General features: G+C 36.2%; 1 protein-coding gene across 3 annotated transcripts in view; it reads right to left on the reverse strand.

Moving 5' to 3' along the window:
* Nucleotides 1-18,402, reverse strand: part of MIGA1 (mitoguardin 1) — a gene marked incomplete at its 5' end in the record, with an annotated part of 87,674 nt that overhangs the window by 28,520 nt on the left and 40,752 nt on the right. For all 3 annotated transcript variants that reach the window (XM_079777373.1, XM_079777374.1, XM_079777372.1), the window contains one exon: nt 4,090-4,190. In XM_079777373.1, the coding sequence (XP_079633499.1) occupies nt 4,090-4,190 (101 nt within the window). The remainder of the gene's footprint in view (nt 1-4,089; nt 4,191-18,402) is intronic.

Genomic DNA, 18,402 nt, shown 5'->3' on the forward strand with positions numbered 1-18,402 from the left:
CAATCCCATTGATAATAGCTTTAAAAAAAATACTTAGGCCCTAGCCAGTTTGGCTCAGTGGATAGAGTGTTGCCCTGGGGACTGAAGGGTCCTGGGTTCGATTCCAGCCAAGGGCACATACCTGGGTTGCAGGCTCAATCCCCAGTAGAGGGTGTGCAATAGGCAGCCAGTCGGTGACTCTCTCTCATCATTGAGGTTTCTATCTCTCTCTCTCCCTCTCCCTTCTTCTCTGAAATCAATAAAAATATATTTAAAAAAATACTTAGTAATAAATGTAAGTAAGGAGGTGAAAAATCTGTACACTGAACACTGTTAAGATGAAAAAAACTGAAAAAGACAAATAAATGGAAAGATATCACATATTCATGGATCAGAATAATTAATATTGTCAAAATGTCCATATTACCTAAAGCCATCTATAAATTCATTGTAATCCCTATCAAAATTCCAATGGTATTTTTTCACAGAAACAGAAAAAAACAATCCTAAAATGTATATGGAGCCACAAAAGACCCCAAAGAGGCAAAGCAATCCTGAGACAAAACAAAACTTGAGACATCACACTTCCTGATTTCAAACTGTATTACAAAGCTACAGTAATCATACAGTAGTCTACTGGCATAAAAATAGACACCGAGACCAATGGGACAGAATCGAGAGCCCAGAAATAAACCCTTGTAATAGAGTCAATCAATATCTGACAAGGGAGCCAGAATACTAACAGGGAAAGAATAACTTCTTCACTGTGGTGGCAGAATTGGAGAAGCACATGCAGAAGAATTAAAATAAATCCCTTTCTTACATCACTCAACAAATATTAACTCAAAATGGAGTAAAGACTAAACATAAGACCTGAAACCAAAAAACTCCTAAAAGAAAACATAGGGGAAAAGCTCATTGACACTGGCAAAAAAAAAAAAAAAAGCTCCTTGACAATAATTGTTTGAATATGACCACAAAAGCATAAGCAACAAAAGCAAAAATAAACAAGTGAGACTGTATCGAAGTAAAAAGTTTCTGCACAGCAAAAGAAACAACAAAAAGAGAAGGCAACTTACGGAATGAAGGAAAATATTTGCAAACCATCTATCTGATAAGGGGTTAATATATAAGGATCTCATACAACTGAATAGCAAAGACAAAGAAACTCAATCTAATTTTAAAAATGGACAGAGGGTCCTGGCCAGGTGGCTCAACTGGTTGGAGCATTGTCCTGTACACCAACGGATTGCAGCTTCAATTCCTGGTCAAGGCACATACCTAGGTTGCAGTTCAATCCCCAGTCGGGTTGTGTACGAGAGGCAACTGATCAATGTTTTTCTCTCACGTTGATGTTTCTCTCTCTCTCTCTCTCTCTCTCCCCTTTCCTCGCTCTCTAAAATCCATAAAATGCTCCCATGAGGATTTTTATTTTTTAATAATATATTTTTATTGATTTCGGAGAGGAAGGGAGAGGGAGAAAGAGATAGAAGTATCAATGATGAGAGAGAATCATCAATCAGCTGCCTCCTGTACACCCCCCACTGGGGATTGATCCCACAACTCCGACATGTGCCCTGACCACGAATTGAAACGTGACATCTGGTTCATAGGTCAATGCTCAAACACTGAGCAACACCAACCGGGCTCCCATGAGGATTAAAAAAAAAGGACAGAGGACCCAAATAAACATTTTTCCAGAGAAGACACAAATGGCCAAATAGGTGCATGAAAAGTTGCTCAGCATCACTAATCATCAGGAAGATGTAAATCAAAACCACAAAGAGACACCACTCAGACCTGTCAGAATGGCCATTATAAAAAAGATAAGAGATAACAAGTGTTGGTGAAGATTTGAAGAAAAGGGAACTCTTTTGCACTGTTGGCGGGAATGTAAATTAGTATAGCTACAATGAAAACAATATAGAGGTTCCTCGAAAAAGTAAAAATAGAACTACTGTGTGATCCAGCAGTCCCATTTCTGGGTATATATCCAAAGGAAATAAAATCACTATATTAAGATATCTGCACTACCCTATGTACATTGCAACATTTTAAAAAATAACCAAGATATGGAAACAATTTAAGTGTCCATCAATGGATGAATAAAGAAGATGCAATATATAGTATACGTACAATGAAATATTCATTCATGAGAAAGAAGAAAATCCTGCCATTTACAACAATATGGATGAAACTTGAAGGCATTATGCTAAGTGAAATAAGTCAGACAAGAAAGACATATCACATGTACAGCATCACTTACATGTGAAATGCAAAAGGGCCAAAAACAAAACAAACAACAAAAAAAAGGCCAACCCCATAGAAACAGAGAGTAGAATGGTGGTTGTAAGAGGCTGAGGGGTGGGGGAAATGGGGAGATATTGGTCAAAGGGTGTAAACCTCTGGTGAGAAGATAATTAAGTTCTGGGGATCTAATGTACAGTATGGCAACTATCCTACATAATAAAAGCCTAATATGCAAATCGACCGAACAGCGGAACGACCAGCAGAACAACCGGTCGCTATGATGTGCACTGACCACCAGGGGTCAGACGCTCAACACAGGAGCTGCCTCCAGCCTGGAAGTCCCAGGCCAGCCAAGGCGGGTGCGAGCAGGGACTCCCCTATCGACATGCTGGTTGCCCCGCGGAGGGAGGCAACCAGTGGCGGGAGGCAGGGCCGGCGAGCAGGCGGCACCAGGCCAGCCAAGGCAGGTGCCAGCGGGGGCCTCCTGATCGCCCCGCTGATCACCCCACAGATTGGCCCTGATCACCAGCCAGGCCTAGGGGTCCTATCCATGCACGAATTTCATGCACCAGGCCTCTAGTAGCTAATAATACTGTATTATATACTCATTGTGGTAATTACTTCACAATACATGTGTATTAAATCATCACACTGTACACTTTAAACTTACACAATGTTATATGTCAATTATATCTCAATAAAGCTGAAAAAAAAAACATTTAAAAAAAGAACAGAAAGATAAGTCTGTCTATATCAAACAGCAAAGGAAAAGGAAACAGCTTTTCCATAAAACAAGTAGGTATATTCTGTCTATTGCAAACTTACACATAAAAAATATAAGAAAAAATGTAAATAATTCAAGAGATAATACTGTAAGCTGCAGCGACAATATACATACACAGAAAAATCTTGAGAGGATGAAATATTATGGTCAGTAGAGATTTTAAAAAGGCAGAATCAAGGCTTAGGGCCCAGGGTATTAGGTAGAATACCTAAAGCTTTCCACACTACAGCATGAATTCAATTACATATGTGTGATACTATTTATATTTTTAAAACAGCATTAATATCCAAAATCTATCATAAAAATTAAATTATTCTAAGATAAAATTGGCCATTGGTGATTTTTAAACCTGTTTTCAGTAGAAAAAAATTATAAAAAGATGATCACTTTGTAAGCATTCTCTTTTGATATAAAATTTAAATCTCAGTAGAAAACTAATTATCCATAAATTTATAATTCAGTAATCACCATTATTTATACGTTAGTGAACTTTTATCTAGTCTTCTTTTCTCTGCCTAAATAATTAAATACCACACACGTTTTTCTTTCTTTTCTATTTCAAAATCACAATCATATTCTCTACATACTACCCTTTTCACTTAATGCATGTTCCCATGTCATTAAAAATGATTAGGAACATGTTTATGCCATTATAATATTTCAAAATTATGGATGTATCATAATTTAGCATTAGACTGTTTCCAGTTTTTCATTATTATTAAAATGCCAAAGTGAATGTTTTTATATATAAATCTTTGCATCTCATCACTTTAGAAGTATGATTTCTGAGCTAAAAAATCTGAACTATTTTAAGAATCTTGATATAAGGTCAACTGCTTTCCATAATCCATAGTATATAAAAGTGCCTATTTAAAGTATGTGTTTACATGTCCACCTCTGTACAGAGGTTATGAGCTCCTGTGAGAACTTTCACTCATGCTATTTTCATCTTTGTATCCTGGTATCTACCATGTGCTAAATAAGTGGCTACTGAACTAAATTACAACACAATGGCAAAATTGTACTGTCCAGCTGACAAAGAATGCGAATCCTCATTAGGAACACACATGACCTACCTCTGCTGCTGAAGCAAAGGAATCGGTTGAAGCAACGCTCAAGGTGTCTCGAAGGCCATAGTCGTCCACATTCCCCCTCACGGTAATATCTGTGTCTTTATCTTAAAAGTAAAAGATGAAAGGTTTAGAAACTGATATTCCTTGTCACTACCATATTTTATACTCTATAGTTGGTTTTTCTTTTTTTTTTTTTTATTTACTCGTCTTTCTTTCGAAAGGAAAATAATACAGCCCAGCCGGAGTGGCTCAGTGGTTGAGTGTCAACCCATGAACTAGGAGGTCACGGTTCGATTCCTGGTGGGGGCACATGCCTGGATTTCAGGCTCAGTCCCCAGTAGTAAGACTGATTCTCTCTCATCAATGATGTTTCTCTCTCTCCCCCTCTCCCTTCTCTGAAATCAATAAAAAAACAAAACTTGGCCAATATTTTTTTAAAAGTTTGAAAAGGAAAACAATACAAATCAATGGAACATAATCTGAGAAGACTCTCAAAATTGATTTACTGTTTAACTGATTCTGAAACACTGCCAAGCAGAGAACAAAGTGCTATAAAGTTGACATTTTTGCTTTAACAAGGGATTAAACTTAATTGTGGATTAAAAATTTTGAATATATAATAAATTAAGTGGGTATATAAGAACTGAAGTTGGATAATCTACATGGTATAATCAGCATATACCAAAGACAGTCTGAAACAGAGCAAGTTAGAACTGGTAGGTTCATTCAAATTAAAAGAATTATTAACATAAAATGTTGCCTGTCTTATCAGTTGTGATAAATTGATTAATTATAACAATTCCAAAAAGATATCTCTGAGTTCTCTTGCTCCTTAAGGCCACTTGAAAACACTAAAAGGCCAAAAATGATGAGATAGATCTAGGTCCCTCACACTTACTGTGCTTACCTGAGGGTCAAATATAATTGCTCCAATGATTTTAAAAGGCTGAAAAAGTTTAAATACATTTGCAAATAGTCAATGTCTTGACAGGCTACCTATTAGCAATACACAACATTGGGAATGTGGATGCCAATATCTTCACATACTATCATCAGGAATCTGTTAACATTAAATTTTAAAAGAATATTGTACTTGCTTACAGATGTGACAAGACTAGCAAATAAATGCTATGCTTCGAAATTTATCACAAGTATGAAAAAGAAAACAACAAAATATATTTAGATTTTTCTTATTTTTATCCTCAACCTGTTAATTTTGTCAGAAACTTTATCTTCTTTAAAAAGAAACCAGAGCCAAAACCGGTTTGGCTCAGTGGATAGAGTGTCGGCCTGCGGACTCAAGGGTCCCAGGTTCGATTCCAGTCAAGGGCATGTACCTTGGTTGCGGGCACATCCCCAGTAGGGGGTGTGCAAGAGGCAGCTGATCGATGTTTCTCTCTCATCGATGTTTCTAACTCTCTATCCCTCTCTCTTCCTCTCTGTAAAAAATCAATAAAATATTTTTTTAAAAAAAAGAAGCCAGAACTCTCTTTGGCTTTCATTTATCCAAATTTGTATTCAATCATTTTTCCTAAAATAAAATTCATTACCTTTACCCAACTACCAGAAAACACAGACATTTTGTGATTCTACACGGGAAGTGTAAAGTTTTTAGAAATCCAAACCATTAATTCAGTTTAAACTAAAAAGTTTTACAACCTATTTATATTCCAAGCTCTAAGCCAATCTGAAAAAGCAAATAAACCTTAATTGGCACAAGGTTGATTCCTATTAAGTATCAAAAATAACCATGCACATAGCATATTTTTCTATTACTGTGGATGAAAGGGGCCACATGCTAACCTGACAAGCTCAGGGAAGGCCTACATGGTTGTCTTGCAAACTCAAAGACCTAAAGTAACCACAAAGGATGGTCTGAAATTAAACTTTAACTACCGTATTTTGCGGCGTATAAGACGACTAGGAGTATAAGATTTTCCTGGGTTAAAAAGTCGTTTTATACGCCGGAAAATACGGTAGTCCAATATATCTAATCCATTACATCTAATCCCATCAATATAGTCCAATATACCGTATTTTCTGGGGTATAAAATGACTTTTTAACCCAGCAAAATGTTATATGCCCAGTCGTGTTATACGCCGGAAAGTACAGTAAAAGCAAGAAGTATGTATCTATCATTTTACTAGTTATCCAATCCCAGAGGTTTCCTCGCTTTGCTTTCTCCTGCCTCCCTAATCTGTCACCAAATGGATTTCAAGTAACCCACCTATGTCTCCTCCTTTGATTGTAATGTATAAAACAAGGTGAAAAACAGCCATTCTCTGGAGCATCATTCCAATCCGTGGAGATTCTGCTTCCTGGCAATTGTTGATAGTTTGGCTCAAGTAAACTCACAAAAATTCTTTACAGGTTTGAATGTTTTTATGTTAACACTACTCTACATTTGGTGAGACCATTGTTAACATTTTAACCATTTATCTTCTAAGTTTAAATTATAATTGTTTTCAAATGAAGTTTACATCAATCCTTTTAAAATATCTAACTTGTCAGCTTAAAATCCTACTACTAAATGACTATATAATGGAACAAAATCTGAGGTTAAATCATTCTATTTTTAAGAATACATATTCTATTAGAAATTTACATTTTTCATCAAATTTGGTATTTTTATTTTGTTATTGTTCTTTATTGACTTTTTAGAAAGAGAGGAAAGGAGAGGGAGAGAGAGAAAGAAACATTGATGGGCTGCTTCCTGCACATCCCCTACTGGGGACTGAGCCTGCAAACCAGGCATGTGCCCTGACTGCGAATCGAACCAGCAACCTCTCATTGCATGGGACGATGCTCAACCAATTGAGCCACAGAGTCCAAGACTAAATTTGGTATTTTTAGAAACTCAATTTTACCCAGAAAATTTTCAATTATTCTCTTTTTAGTGCATATGATTTTTTTAAATGCATACACAAACAGATCAATTATTTATAAAACTGAACTGGCATTTACAACTTTCAAATCTTTATCTTCTTAATGATTTTTCCATTGTTAGTATTAATTGTGCAAAAAGAAATCACAGTACAATTTTTTTTTGCCAAAGCACTTTTAAAGCAGAATTATATTACTAGTCAATTAAGTTAAATCGTGGTTCCATATGCCTTTTGCTATTTTCAGAATGAAACACAAACATTTATCTCATGTCACTTTACCTTTCAGACATTACCCACAAGCTGTTAAGTCTGTTTTACTTCACTCAACAGAAACCAGCCACTCAATGTCATCCAGATCAGTTACAATGATTGTACTTTTTTTTTTTTTTTAATCTAACCAAAAAAAAAAGCTCAGAGGAACTGGAAAGATTTATTCATTAAATCCAATTTTGTAAACCACACAGACCATACCTCTCATTTCAGTAATTATTATTATTCCTGGAATGGCAGCTTAAAGCAGTAATTATGACTAGAAATAATACAGCTGTTTTTCACACAAGCCAATAAAAAGTATAAAGAAAGAATATTGGACAATATCTCAAACTAACTGCTTTCATGCATCCAATTAAAATGTAAAATACCTTTTGAAACTAATACAAAATAATATTGCATATAAACTGTAATTGAAAAATAAAATTTAAAATTTTTTTATATTACTCTTTCTAAAAAGTATCAACTCTTGATTGTGGTGCTGAAAGACAAGGACAGCACAGAAAATTGGAAACCATAGGCTTCATCTTAGTCAATATTTCAGAAATATTTTCCTACCAAATTTATCTTAGCAGAAAAAAATGTTAAAGTCACAATTAGATATCATTACACACCTACCAGAATTATTGAACTTGGAAAAATTTTTTGTTAAGGATGTATAGCAATGGAAATTCTCACACACTACTGGTAGAAATGTCAATTGGTAGAACCATGTGGAAATTTTGGCATTATCTATTAAAGTTCAACACTGCCTTCTCTATGACCTAGCAATTCTATCCTTGGTGTGTTTTATAGAAATGCATGCTTTTGTGCATAAGAATGTTCATAACAACATTTATAATAGCTCCAAAATGGAAAAAAAACAAACCAATGTCCATATACCATAGAACACACAAACTGTGCTATATTCATACAATGAAATACCATACAAAAATAAAAGTGAATGAATTGCTGCTAAATGCAAGAACATGGATGAATCTCACAACATGTTGAGTGAAGAATTATATGCATTTTATTCACATTAAAATTCAAAAACAGCCCAGGCCAGTATAGCTCAGTTGGTTGTAGTGTTGGCCCATGCACCCAAGGGTCGTGGGTTCAAATCCCAGTCAGGGCACATACCAAGGTTGCAGGTTCAATTCCCAGTCCAGGTGCTTACAGGAGGCAACTGATCGATGTTTCTCACATCAATGTTTTTTTCTCTCTCTCCCTCTCCTTTCCTCTCTCTCTCTAAAAAAAATCAATAAAAACATATCCTTGGGTGAGGATTTTTTTAAAAAATTCAAAAACAGGCAAAACTAAATGGACTCCACACTTAGTTGATAAGACTATAAAAAAAGCCAGGAAGTAATCAGCATTAGCAACATACCAGTGGTTAATTTGGAAGAAATATTGATTGGGGCGGGGAGGGGAGGGGTAACAAGGGGACCTTTTGAGAATTGACAATGTTTTATTTTTTTATCTACATGATAGTTACACAAGAGGGTATTATAAATCACTGTATTTTTTCATTTTGTGCACTTTCCTCTAGGATTTAGAAGGAAAGAAAACAATAAATCTATACATTTTGACCCCAAATGGCTGAAAACAGAAAAGACAAAGAAATACTTTCTGTATTTCAATGTTGATAGTAAAGTTGCAAATTACTATTAGACATGAATTGTATTCCCTGGAAGAGGGAGCATCTATAATGATGCTAGGTTAAAAGTGAAAAGATCTGATGAGTCTGTTAAGTACAACAGCAAATTGAAAATAATTTATCTGCACCCTATAGGGAAATACCAGTAGTAATAGTGGAGGCTAACGCCACGCATATACCACTCACAACCTTTTTACTTCTAGCTCATCAATCTTTCTTTACTATTTAGTGATTGGTTTAGAATTTGAAATGTTTGGGCGAGGATAATCAATCATTTGCAGAAGAAAGATATGGAAAATAAGAGACACTTGCTATTTAACAACAATAAAAGCGTGATGAGATTAATAAACATTTATTTTGCATTTACTACTTGCCAGGAACCAATTTATATGCTTTACATATATTATTTCATAATTCTCAAAATAATCCTTTGAGGTAGGTGATATATATTTTTTTCATTTTATATATCAAAGAACCTAAGGTACAGAAAGGTTATAACTAACTGGTCCATACGAATACAGTTAAGAAATGGAATGGCAGGATTCAAAACCAAGTCATCTGACACCAGATTCCATGCTATGAAACTATGGAATTGTGGTGTCCAATATGGTAGCTGTTAGCCACATGTGTCTATCAAGCACATAAAATGTGGCTGACAGAATTGAGATGTACTATAAGTGTAAAATACACAATAGATTTTGAAAGCTTTGTACCAAAAGACATAAAATCTCTTATTAATAAACACTAGGCTTAAGAAAATGTTAATAATATATTATTAAAATTAATTTCACTACTTTCGTTTTACTGTTTCACGTGACTACTAGAAATTTAAAGTTGCATTTATGGCTCACGTATTTCTATTATACAGCACTATTAAAGCATTCCTTTCTCAAATCTTATCTTCAGTGCAAAGAATTTACAAGTTCTTTAGAGGATTTAGATTCAACTCATATTTTTTGAGTGACTACTATGTTCCCTAGACTTTCTGCTAAATGCTTTCACAAACTATTTCATTTAATATAGGTAACTGCTAAATAGACTAGCCTAATTATATACAAGAATGTCTTATAATAACTAGAACAATAAAGGCCATTTCCTAATCAAAATCTTCAATGGCTCCTTGTCTGGTTTTCAAAGCTTTCCATAATCTCAGTCCAACCTACCTATACAATCTTATTTTCTATTAATTACTGAAAGACCACTCAGCTTTATCTGAGTATATTTACTACACTCCCACTTACCACAGATTAATGCAATGGTAAAAAGTTTGGGCTTTGGAGTAAGCCAGCAAGCATTTGGATTCCGATCCTAGCTTTGTTGTTTACTATCTGGGTAAACTGAGGATAACAATATTGATTTCACTGAGTTGTCACAGGATTAAATGGGAGACTTGTGTAGGCACAGTCCTTGCTACATAGTAAGTGCTAAATAACTTTTCACTAGTAGTCTTATTGCCATACGCATTCTTTACTCAAGCTTTTGGTTCCTTCTGCATCTTTTCCAACACACAAATTTCTCTTCTTCTGATCCTTCACCCCATGCTACCCAGGAACACATACTGCTTTATAATTTGCTGCTTAAGTACTATCCTCAGCAAGTATCCTCCAAAAATTAGCTGTTTTGTTTTATTCTATGTGAGGCAATACAACCAACGTAAAATCATGGGTCTGGGGCCCTACAGGTTAGATTCAGATTCTGACTGCTCTTTATTAGCTGTGTAACCTTGGGTAAGTTTCTTATCTCCTCAGTTCCTCAGTGTTCTCGTTTATAAAATGGGGCGGGGGGAATCTACCTCACAGAGTTGTGTGAGGATTAAACAAGTTAATATATGTAAAATAAGTATTCAATACATGTTAGCTATTCATATTCTTATGCAAAAGGTAAGTATGTACCATTTAATATTCAATCTGAATTTTTATTTAACTATTGCCTGAATATACAACCTGTCTGTCCCGCTGGACTGACACAACCTAAGTGGATGTACTTTTCGAATTTTCTCTTTACTTTCTTTTTCTTTCATTTTTGTTTTTCCTGATGGTTCCTACAGTTCTCAATCAAGTATGGAACACGTTGTAAACATTTAAATATTTGTTCATATAAACAAAAAAAGAAAGTTATTATAAACTGACCATCCCCAAGACATGGAAATCCCTAATTTAAAAAGCCTCTCATGTATTTCCTCAGGCTCATTCTGCCTGTTGCACGACTTTAACTTGTTTTCAAAGCCCTGTTAAAATTCTTCTGTTTCTAATAGCCAGATCTAAATTAATTAAACTTATGACACCATCTTCCAAACCTAAAATATGCAGCATTAGTCCCTTAATGACTCATCATTAACACTCAATTGCCTAAAAAGAGCTTTTCACATAATTGGGTGATTAAATATGAAAAATGTGCCATGAGTTACCACACTGACACTTGGCAAGGTAGCTCTTTTTTCCCCCTAAACTTTTAAAATCGTAAATCTAAAAGGTTTTTTTAAAAACACTTACCTGTGTCCAATACCCAGAACCTTTAAAACATTCATGCCTAGACATAAACTATGTTTTTCTTTGGAAGAACACTGAAGTATGTTTACTTTTAACTAAACAGTTATATATTTTAGGCCAAAAATCTGACTGGATTCAAGCCTTCCTCCTTCTTTCACAATCTCCTAATTCACATATTAAGTTTTTTCCAAAGCAGAATTTGCTTGAAAGTTAAAAAAAAACACCAAAAAACCTAGAAGACCCTTGAGCCCTGGAGCTTCAGGCCTAGACCTGTTCCTTTAAACCAGTGTAAGTGGGTTTTCTGCATGCCCCGCTTTGGCCATCACTGGGCACATTCTATTTTCTGTCGCTTAGAAGGCATCAGGTCTATTTTAACCTCAGCAGATTCTAGCGGAGATTCCAAGGATGCCGCTCCTCTTTTAAAATCTAGGCTGTCCACTGTGGGTTTTGTAACACCAGCAAGCAGAGGAAGCCTGCCAAATGTCTCAATATCATCTGACTGCGATGTCAGCAGCTATTCTCCAGATGATTTTAGCAATTTAAATCTGATTTGGGACCTTGCCTTTTCTATGGTCTTATTAAAAATGGAAAAGTTCCCGCTGCCAACAAGATAAGCAATTTTCCAAACAGTCTGCTATAATGTTAAAATAATTAACAAATCTAGAAAACTATTGCTGCTCTTTGTGTCTTGTATGACTGACTATCTGTCCACCCCTGTTGTGGATAATTTGTATTCCCATTTGTTTTAAAATGCTATAGTAAAGTTTGAGAGAGAAAAGAAGTTGAACATAAAAATAAAAAACAACACAATTTCAGAGAGTGAAAGAGCTAAGATATATTTTCTTAATTCTCCTCTCGATGTACCTTGACATTGAAAGGACTAACAATGAAATAAAAGAAAGAAGTGATCAGTTCTTGATGTGTTATGACTTACACAGTTTTGCCCATGTGAAATAATACATATACAAAAACAGCCAGCTACTATGACACTACCCAAAAGGAGCCTTCCATAAGTTATAATTTTTTAAATCTTCACCCAAGGATATTTTTTCCATTGATTTTTACAGAGAGAGGAAGAGAAACATTGATGTGAGAGAGACACATTGATTGGTTGCCTCCCCGATTCGCTCTGGCCAGGGCCAGGTATCAAGCATGCAACCAAGGATCATGCCCATGACCAAGAATCGAACCCAAGACCTTTCAGTCCTCAGGCCAACGCTCTAACCACTGAGCAACGGCTAGGGCCGTGGTCAGCAAACTGTGGCTCGCGAGCCACATGCGGCTCTTTGGCCCCTTGAGTTTTTAGCAAAGACCAGCTTAGGAATACCCTAATTAAGTTAATAACAATGTACCTACCTATATAGTTTAACTTTGCACTCACTTGCTTTTCTCGATTCCTTTATTCTACTGCTAACCGTGTCGAGTCACACTCGACATCCGAGTGCAAAGGGTTAAGTTTAAAAAATTTGGCTCTCAAAAGAAATTTCAATCGTTGTACTGTTGATATTTGGCTCTGTTGACTAATGAGTTTGCCGACCACTGAGCTAGGGCAACTTTCCATATTTTATCACAACTTCATATACACCACAATTGGCCAACAAAACAACTATGATTCCTAACTGGGAAATACAGCTGCCAATGCAAAATGAATAACAAAAGGAAAGAAAAAGGACTAACAGCATTTTCTACCTTTTTTTAGGAGAAGAAAGAAGTGACGGATAACCCAAAATGTATCAAAAAGTAATCAAGGTTAAGTCTGCAGTTTAGACACGTTAACAGGGCTAGTCGGAACAGTGGTTCGCTCCGTACGCTACACAGAGGCCCCTGACCAATGTGACAAGTGGCATCAGATATCCAGCCCATATCCTGGGCCTTTTTCTAAATCACACACAAAGGCCTTGTATGGGTGAGTGAAGGTCCTAGACTTAGAAATCCAAGTTGGTAAAATGTAACTTAAATACAAAAGAGGCAAAGGCAAGCAGCAGGCTTTTCTCTTATTTCTGACACCCTGGCAATTTTCAGACTGCTCTAATCTCTGCACCTATTTTGACTTGCATGTAATGCCAGTTAGACTTCACTTTGTAGTATTATTAAATACTTTGAAATTAAGATTATACGCCTTAACGCATAAAAGGAAATTACCAGGCCAAATTTCTCGTATGTTCTACAATTTGCACTGTGTATATTTAGAGGTCTGAGTATACACGTTAAGCCTATAATTCATGTCACTCCCTAAAAATAAACCCTCAGGGAGTTCATTCTCTGACCACAGTGATTGTGCACAAAAGGAAAAGGACGAGGTCTGAGAGCGTCAACTTGGGGCTGTCTGACATCTGACTCAAGATGATAGTTGAGGTATTTGCTCTGGCTGCCAAGCTCTTCCAATATTGCTAAATGTTCTACCTGGCTGCTTACCAAAAAAAGAATGTCTCTCCCGTGGTCAGGAAGGCCTCCTTTACAGCTTTTCCTATTCTCTGCCAGAGAATTTGTGAAATCGGTACTAGGCTGGAAAAATCTCTGATCTTCCCTCAGAAGATGTCTCACTATCTCAATGAAATTCTCTGCATAAAAGAGCAGGAAAAAAGTATGGGTAAAATATTTAAACTGCACCGGTCAACCCTTCCACAATCTCTTGCAAATACATAAATTTGATTATGACTTCTTATAATTCTCAGTAGCTCCCTTTTGCCTAAAGGTACAAAACAAGGACCGTCATGATTTAGCTCCTGCCCACCTTTCTAGATTTCTTTCCCACCACTCTCCTACATCTACATATATTGTGTTTCCAAGCCATATAAAACTGATACCGTTGTAATTAGCTAGTTATTAATAACAGGAAAGGAGCAAAGGGAAAGCCAGGGATAGGCACGTTCCCGCCTAACTCTGGGGGGAGGGGACTGGACAAAGGGGAGATATAAGCATGCCCAATAAAGCTGGGATGACGTAGGGAAAATATCTGTCTGTCAATCACACCTGGGAGAGATGGTTGGGCAGAATGGGCATGGCCACTGCAAGTCCACGAAATTTGGGATACTTAACCCCCTGAACAAAGAAGCTTGCTCTCTTATGTTCTTGACTCTCTTGGTTCCTCTTGGCACGCTTGGCTCATGGCTCACACTTGGCTTCCTGGCATTCTCCCGTGTGGCCCATGCCATGTGGACCCCACACACAATGGACAAATGGACTGCAACTAGCCTGATGCTGTACTGGACCTGTCTCCAACATGGAAAGGAAACTCTGGACACTGCCTTTGCTTCTAGCTCTACTGAAACCCAGCTATGTGTCTTCCATGACTGGACTAAGGGAAATGGGGCTTTAGAAACGCAGGGATTTAATTCCATGCAAATAAAAATCACTAATTCTCCCATTCAAGTCTCACGAAATTCTTTTTCTTGGGATATTATAAGATGTCCACCCCAGCAGCACCCAGTGGGGAAGAGGACCCCCATTTCATTTGATATCAAAATGACTGACAGTTCCCTAAACAGGCTGTTATATACTGTCATGTGGTTTTCTCTGCTTGAAATGGCTTTTTCTCCATCGTCTTCCTGGTGGACCTTCTTTCTTCAAGTGTCACACCTGTGAAGCCTTCCTGGAGCCCCCATGAATAATCATATGCTTTTCCTTGGTGTTTCCATAGCACTTTCTAAACACATTATTATAGCATTAAATCCACTGAGCTATATACTTATTTACTATCTCCAAATAGTGTGTTGCCTAAAAGCAAGGATGAAATCTTCTCCATCCTTGTCTCCAGTGTCTTATGCCATGTTTGATATATACTAGGCAATCAAATGTTTGCTAAGTAATCCAGACCCAAGAGTCTGTGAGTTTGTTCTGTTAAAAAAAAAAAAAAAAAAGGTCATAAAGAGGCCTAAAACCATATCTGAAATACGCAAAGCAATGTTGTTAAGCTATGAAAATTCCTGGTTTGTTTTTAAGGGCTAAATTTGTTCCTACACATCAGTATGAAAGAATTTCAGAGTCCTTTGCTTCAGCCAAAAAAACAACATTTATTAAAGTTATGCTTTAAAGAGTTTCCTGCTAATACTGCTGTTGCAAGTATATACTGCTCTCTTTATAGAAAATATAAGCATATAAACTATGAAGCCCAATTAATTTTAGAAGAAATCTAATGAGAGTGCAGATTAATAAGCCTGAACTTTATTCATATAAACCATAGCAACTAAATAATGTCCCCAAGAAACTGTGAGCAAGCTTCATTTGTTGTTAATCAGGTTAATTTTTACACTGGTATTAAACTAAGCAATTTCGTCCTGCCCTAATAGCCTATCCAAAGTGAGTAAAGAATAATCTTAATTTCTGAATGTACTAATATTGAAGTAAACTACCAAACCATGTAATAATGCATACCCTACATGATATAATGATAATAGAATTCTTCTAGAGTATAAATCATTCCTTGGTATTAGGTTTTAATCCATTTTCTACCAATCTCTCACTAGTGTTTATAACTAACTAGAGTCTAATTTTTACCAAAATAACTCAGATAACACAAATTTCTATTTAATATGAAAGATAAATGTACTGCCCTAACCGGTTTGGCTCAGTGGATAGAGCGTCGGCCTGCGGACCGAAAGGTCCCAGGTTCGATTCTGGTCAAGGGCATGTACCTTGGTTGAGGGCACATCCCCAGTGGGGGGCGTGCAGGAGGCAGCTGATGGATGTTTCTCTCTCATCGATGTTTCTAACTCTCTATCCCTCTCCCTTCGTCTCTGTAAAAAAAAAAATCAATAAAATATTTTTAAAAAAAGATAAATGTACTTTTATTGTGCAATATTTGATATGTACAAAAATTACATATATACCATAGATGTTTACTGAATCAATATACAAAAACAAACATTTGTGAATCTACCACCCATTTATCACCACTTTTCAAAATATACAAAATTATTTACTTAAAATGAAAAATAATGTAATGATGCAGAAAACAGTACTGTACCTTTCTTCTTCTTGCCTGATACCTATGATATACGAATCTCCATGTGAATTATAAGAAGTCATAGATATTCATATATTTCAGCAAAAAACAGCAGTAGATAACCTAAGATTAACCACATGTGCCAAAACAGATGTTACTTTTAAGTTCTTAGGCTCCTTAAACAGACTGCAGGCACTTCAGTTAGGAAGTATAGGAAAGAATGGAGGTGGAAAGGAAACTTTAAAAGAAGGATCTTCTTCTTTGTGGAGGGAGCTTGAGCACTGAGTTTTAAGAGGTATATATCAACCTATATTGCTTTCTAACTGCTTCAAAAGAGTAAGTTGTAACTGGCCAATCAGAGCAGAAGTAACCTATAGAAAGGGTTTTAACCCTTACTTATCACAGGTAAAGTACACAGTGTCAGTGGGGGTGGGGGTGCTGGTGAGGAAGCATAAGGGTTAGAAAAGAAATAAACAATAAACATGTTATCATCCACAAATATGTGGTCTAGATAAAAATTCCAAAAGAACCTATGATAAATTACTGGTGGCAGAACTAATAGGCAATCAGAAGGGTTGCTGATAATTTTTAAATGCAAATATCAACATTTTAGATAGCAACAAAAATTACAAAATGTAAATTTTAAAATTATACCATGATAACAAAACTATAAGGGACCCAGGAATAAAAATACATAAGACCTCCATGGAGAAAATTATTTAAAATTATGAAAGACATAAAAGATTTAAGTAAATGAAGAACCACACCATGATCATAGATGGAAACATTAATCTAAATTCTCCTACAAGCTGACCTATAAATGCAATGTAATAATCAAAATCCCAAGAGGGATATTCATGACACTTGGCAAACTCTCCTAAACTTCACATGGAAAAGCAAGGGCAAAGAAGAGCCAAGGCAATTCTTTAAAAAGAACATAGTGAATGGACTCACCCTGCCAGGTGTCAAGACTCATAAAACTATATAAAGTGACAGTAATTAAGACACTGTGAAGCCAATGAGGGAACAAGTAGACTAAAGATGCACATATAAGACAACCTGACATATGACCGGGGGCATTTCAAATCAATGAGAATAGGATATATTATTCAATGAATAGTGCAGAGGCAACCAGTTATCTAAATGTTTTTAAAAAATAGTAATCAGCCGAAACCAGTTTGGCTCAGTGGATAGAGCGTTGGTCTGCGGACTGAAGGGTCCCAGGTTCGATTCCGGTCAAGGGCATGTACATTGGTTGCAGGCACATCCCCGGTGGGGGGTGTGCAGGAGGCAGATGGTCGATGGTTCTCTCTCATCGATGTTTCTAGATCTCTATCCCTCTCCCTTTCTCTCTGTAAAAAATCAATAAAATATATATTTTTTAAAAATAGTAATAATATACATTTTAAAAAAACAGCTCCTGGCAGATTAAAAATCTAAATATGAAAAGCAAAACTTTCTAAAGAAAATACAAAAGAATTCTCTTTATACCTTCTAAACAATATACAAAAAGCACAAACCATAAAGGAAAGATTGATAAATGTGGTAACATTAAAATTAAAAATCTTGGTACAACCAGAGAGACGTTAAACAAAATGAAGATATGAGAAGGAACTCTCATACACTGCTGGTGGAAGTTTAAATTGGTACAAATACTTTAGAGAATGGTTTGATGCTATCTGCTAAAGCTAAAGAGCATAACTGATAATCTATCAATTCCATACCTATAGTAGTGTTCCCTACATGGTTCTTGGTGTGCACAGCATCTCTTTCTCTCTCTTTCTTGTCATCTAGAAAAAGGTCTATCACTGTTGTGCTGGATCTCCCTCTACTGAGCTGGACAAGTGCTAGCAGGGCTTATAAAGCAGGCAGGAAATCCTTATGTAGCTGGCTAGTAAGTGTACTAAGAATTTGCTCCGCATTCTCTCCACTTCTCCAAATAATTTCTTTTAGGGCAAGGGAGAGAGTGTAGGAAGCCTTAACACATTGTCTAACACAGCCATTAGCAAAAAAAAAAAAAAAAAAAAAGGTTGCCGAAACTGGTTTGGCTCGATGGATAGAGTGTAGGCCTGCGGACTGAAGGGTCC

This window comes from Cnephaeus nilssonii, assembly GCF_951640355.1.
Source record: "Cnephaeus nilssonii genome assembly, chromosome: 7".
Lineage (NCBI taxonomy): Eukaryota > Metazoa > Chordata > Mammalia > Chiroptera > Vespertilionidae > Cnephaeus > Cnephaeus nilssonii.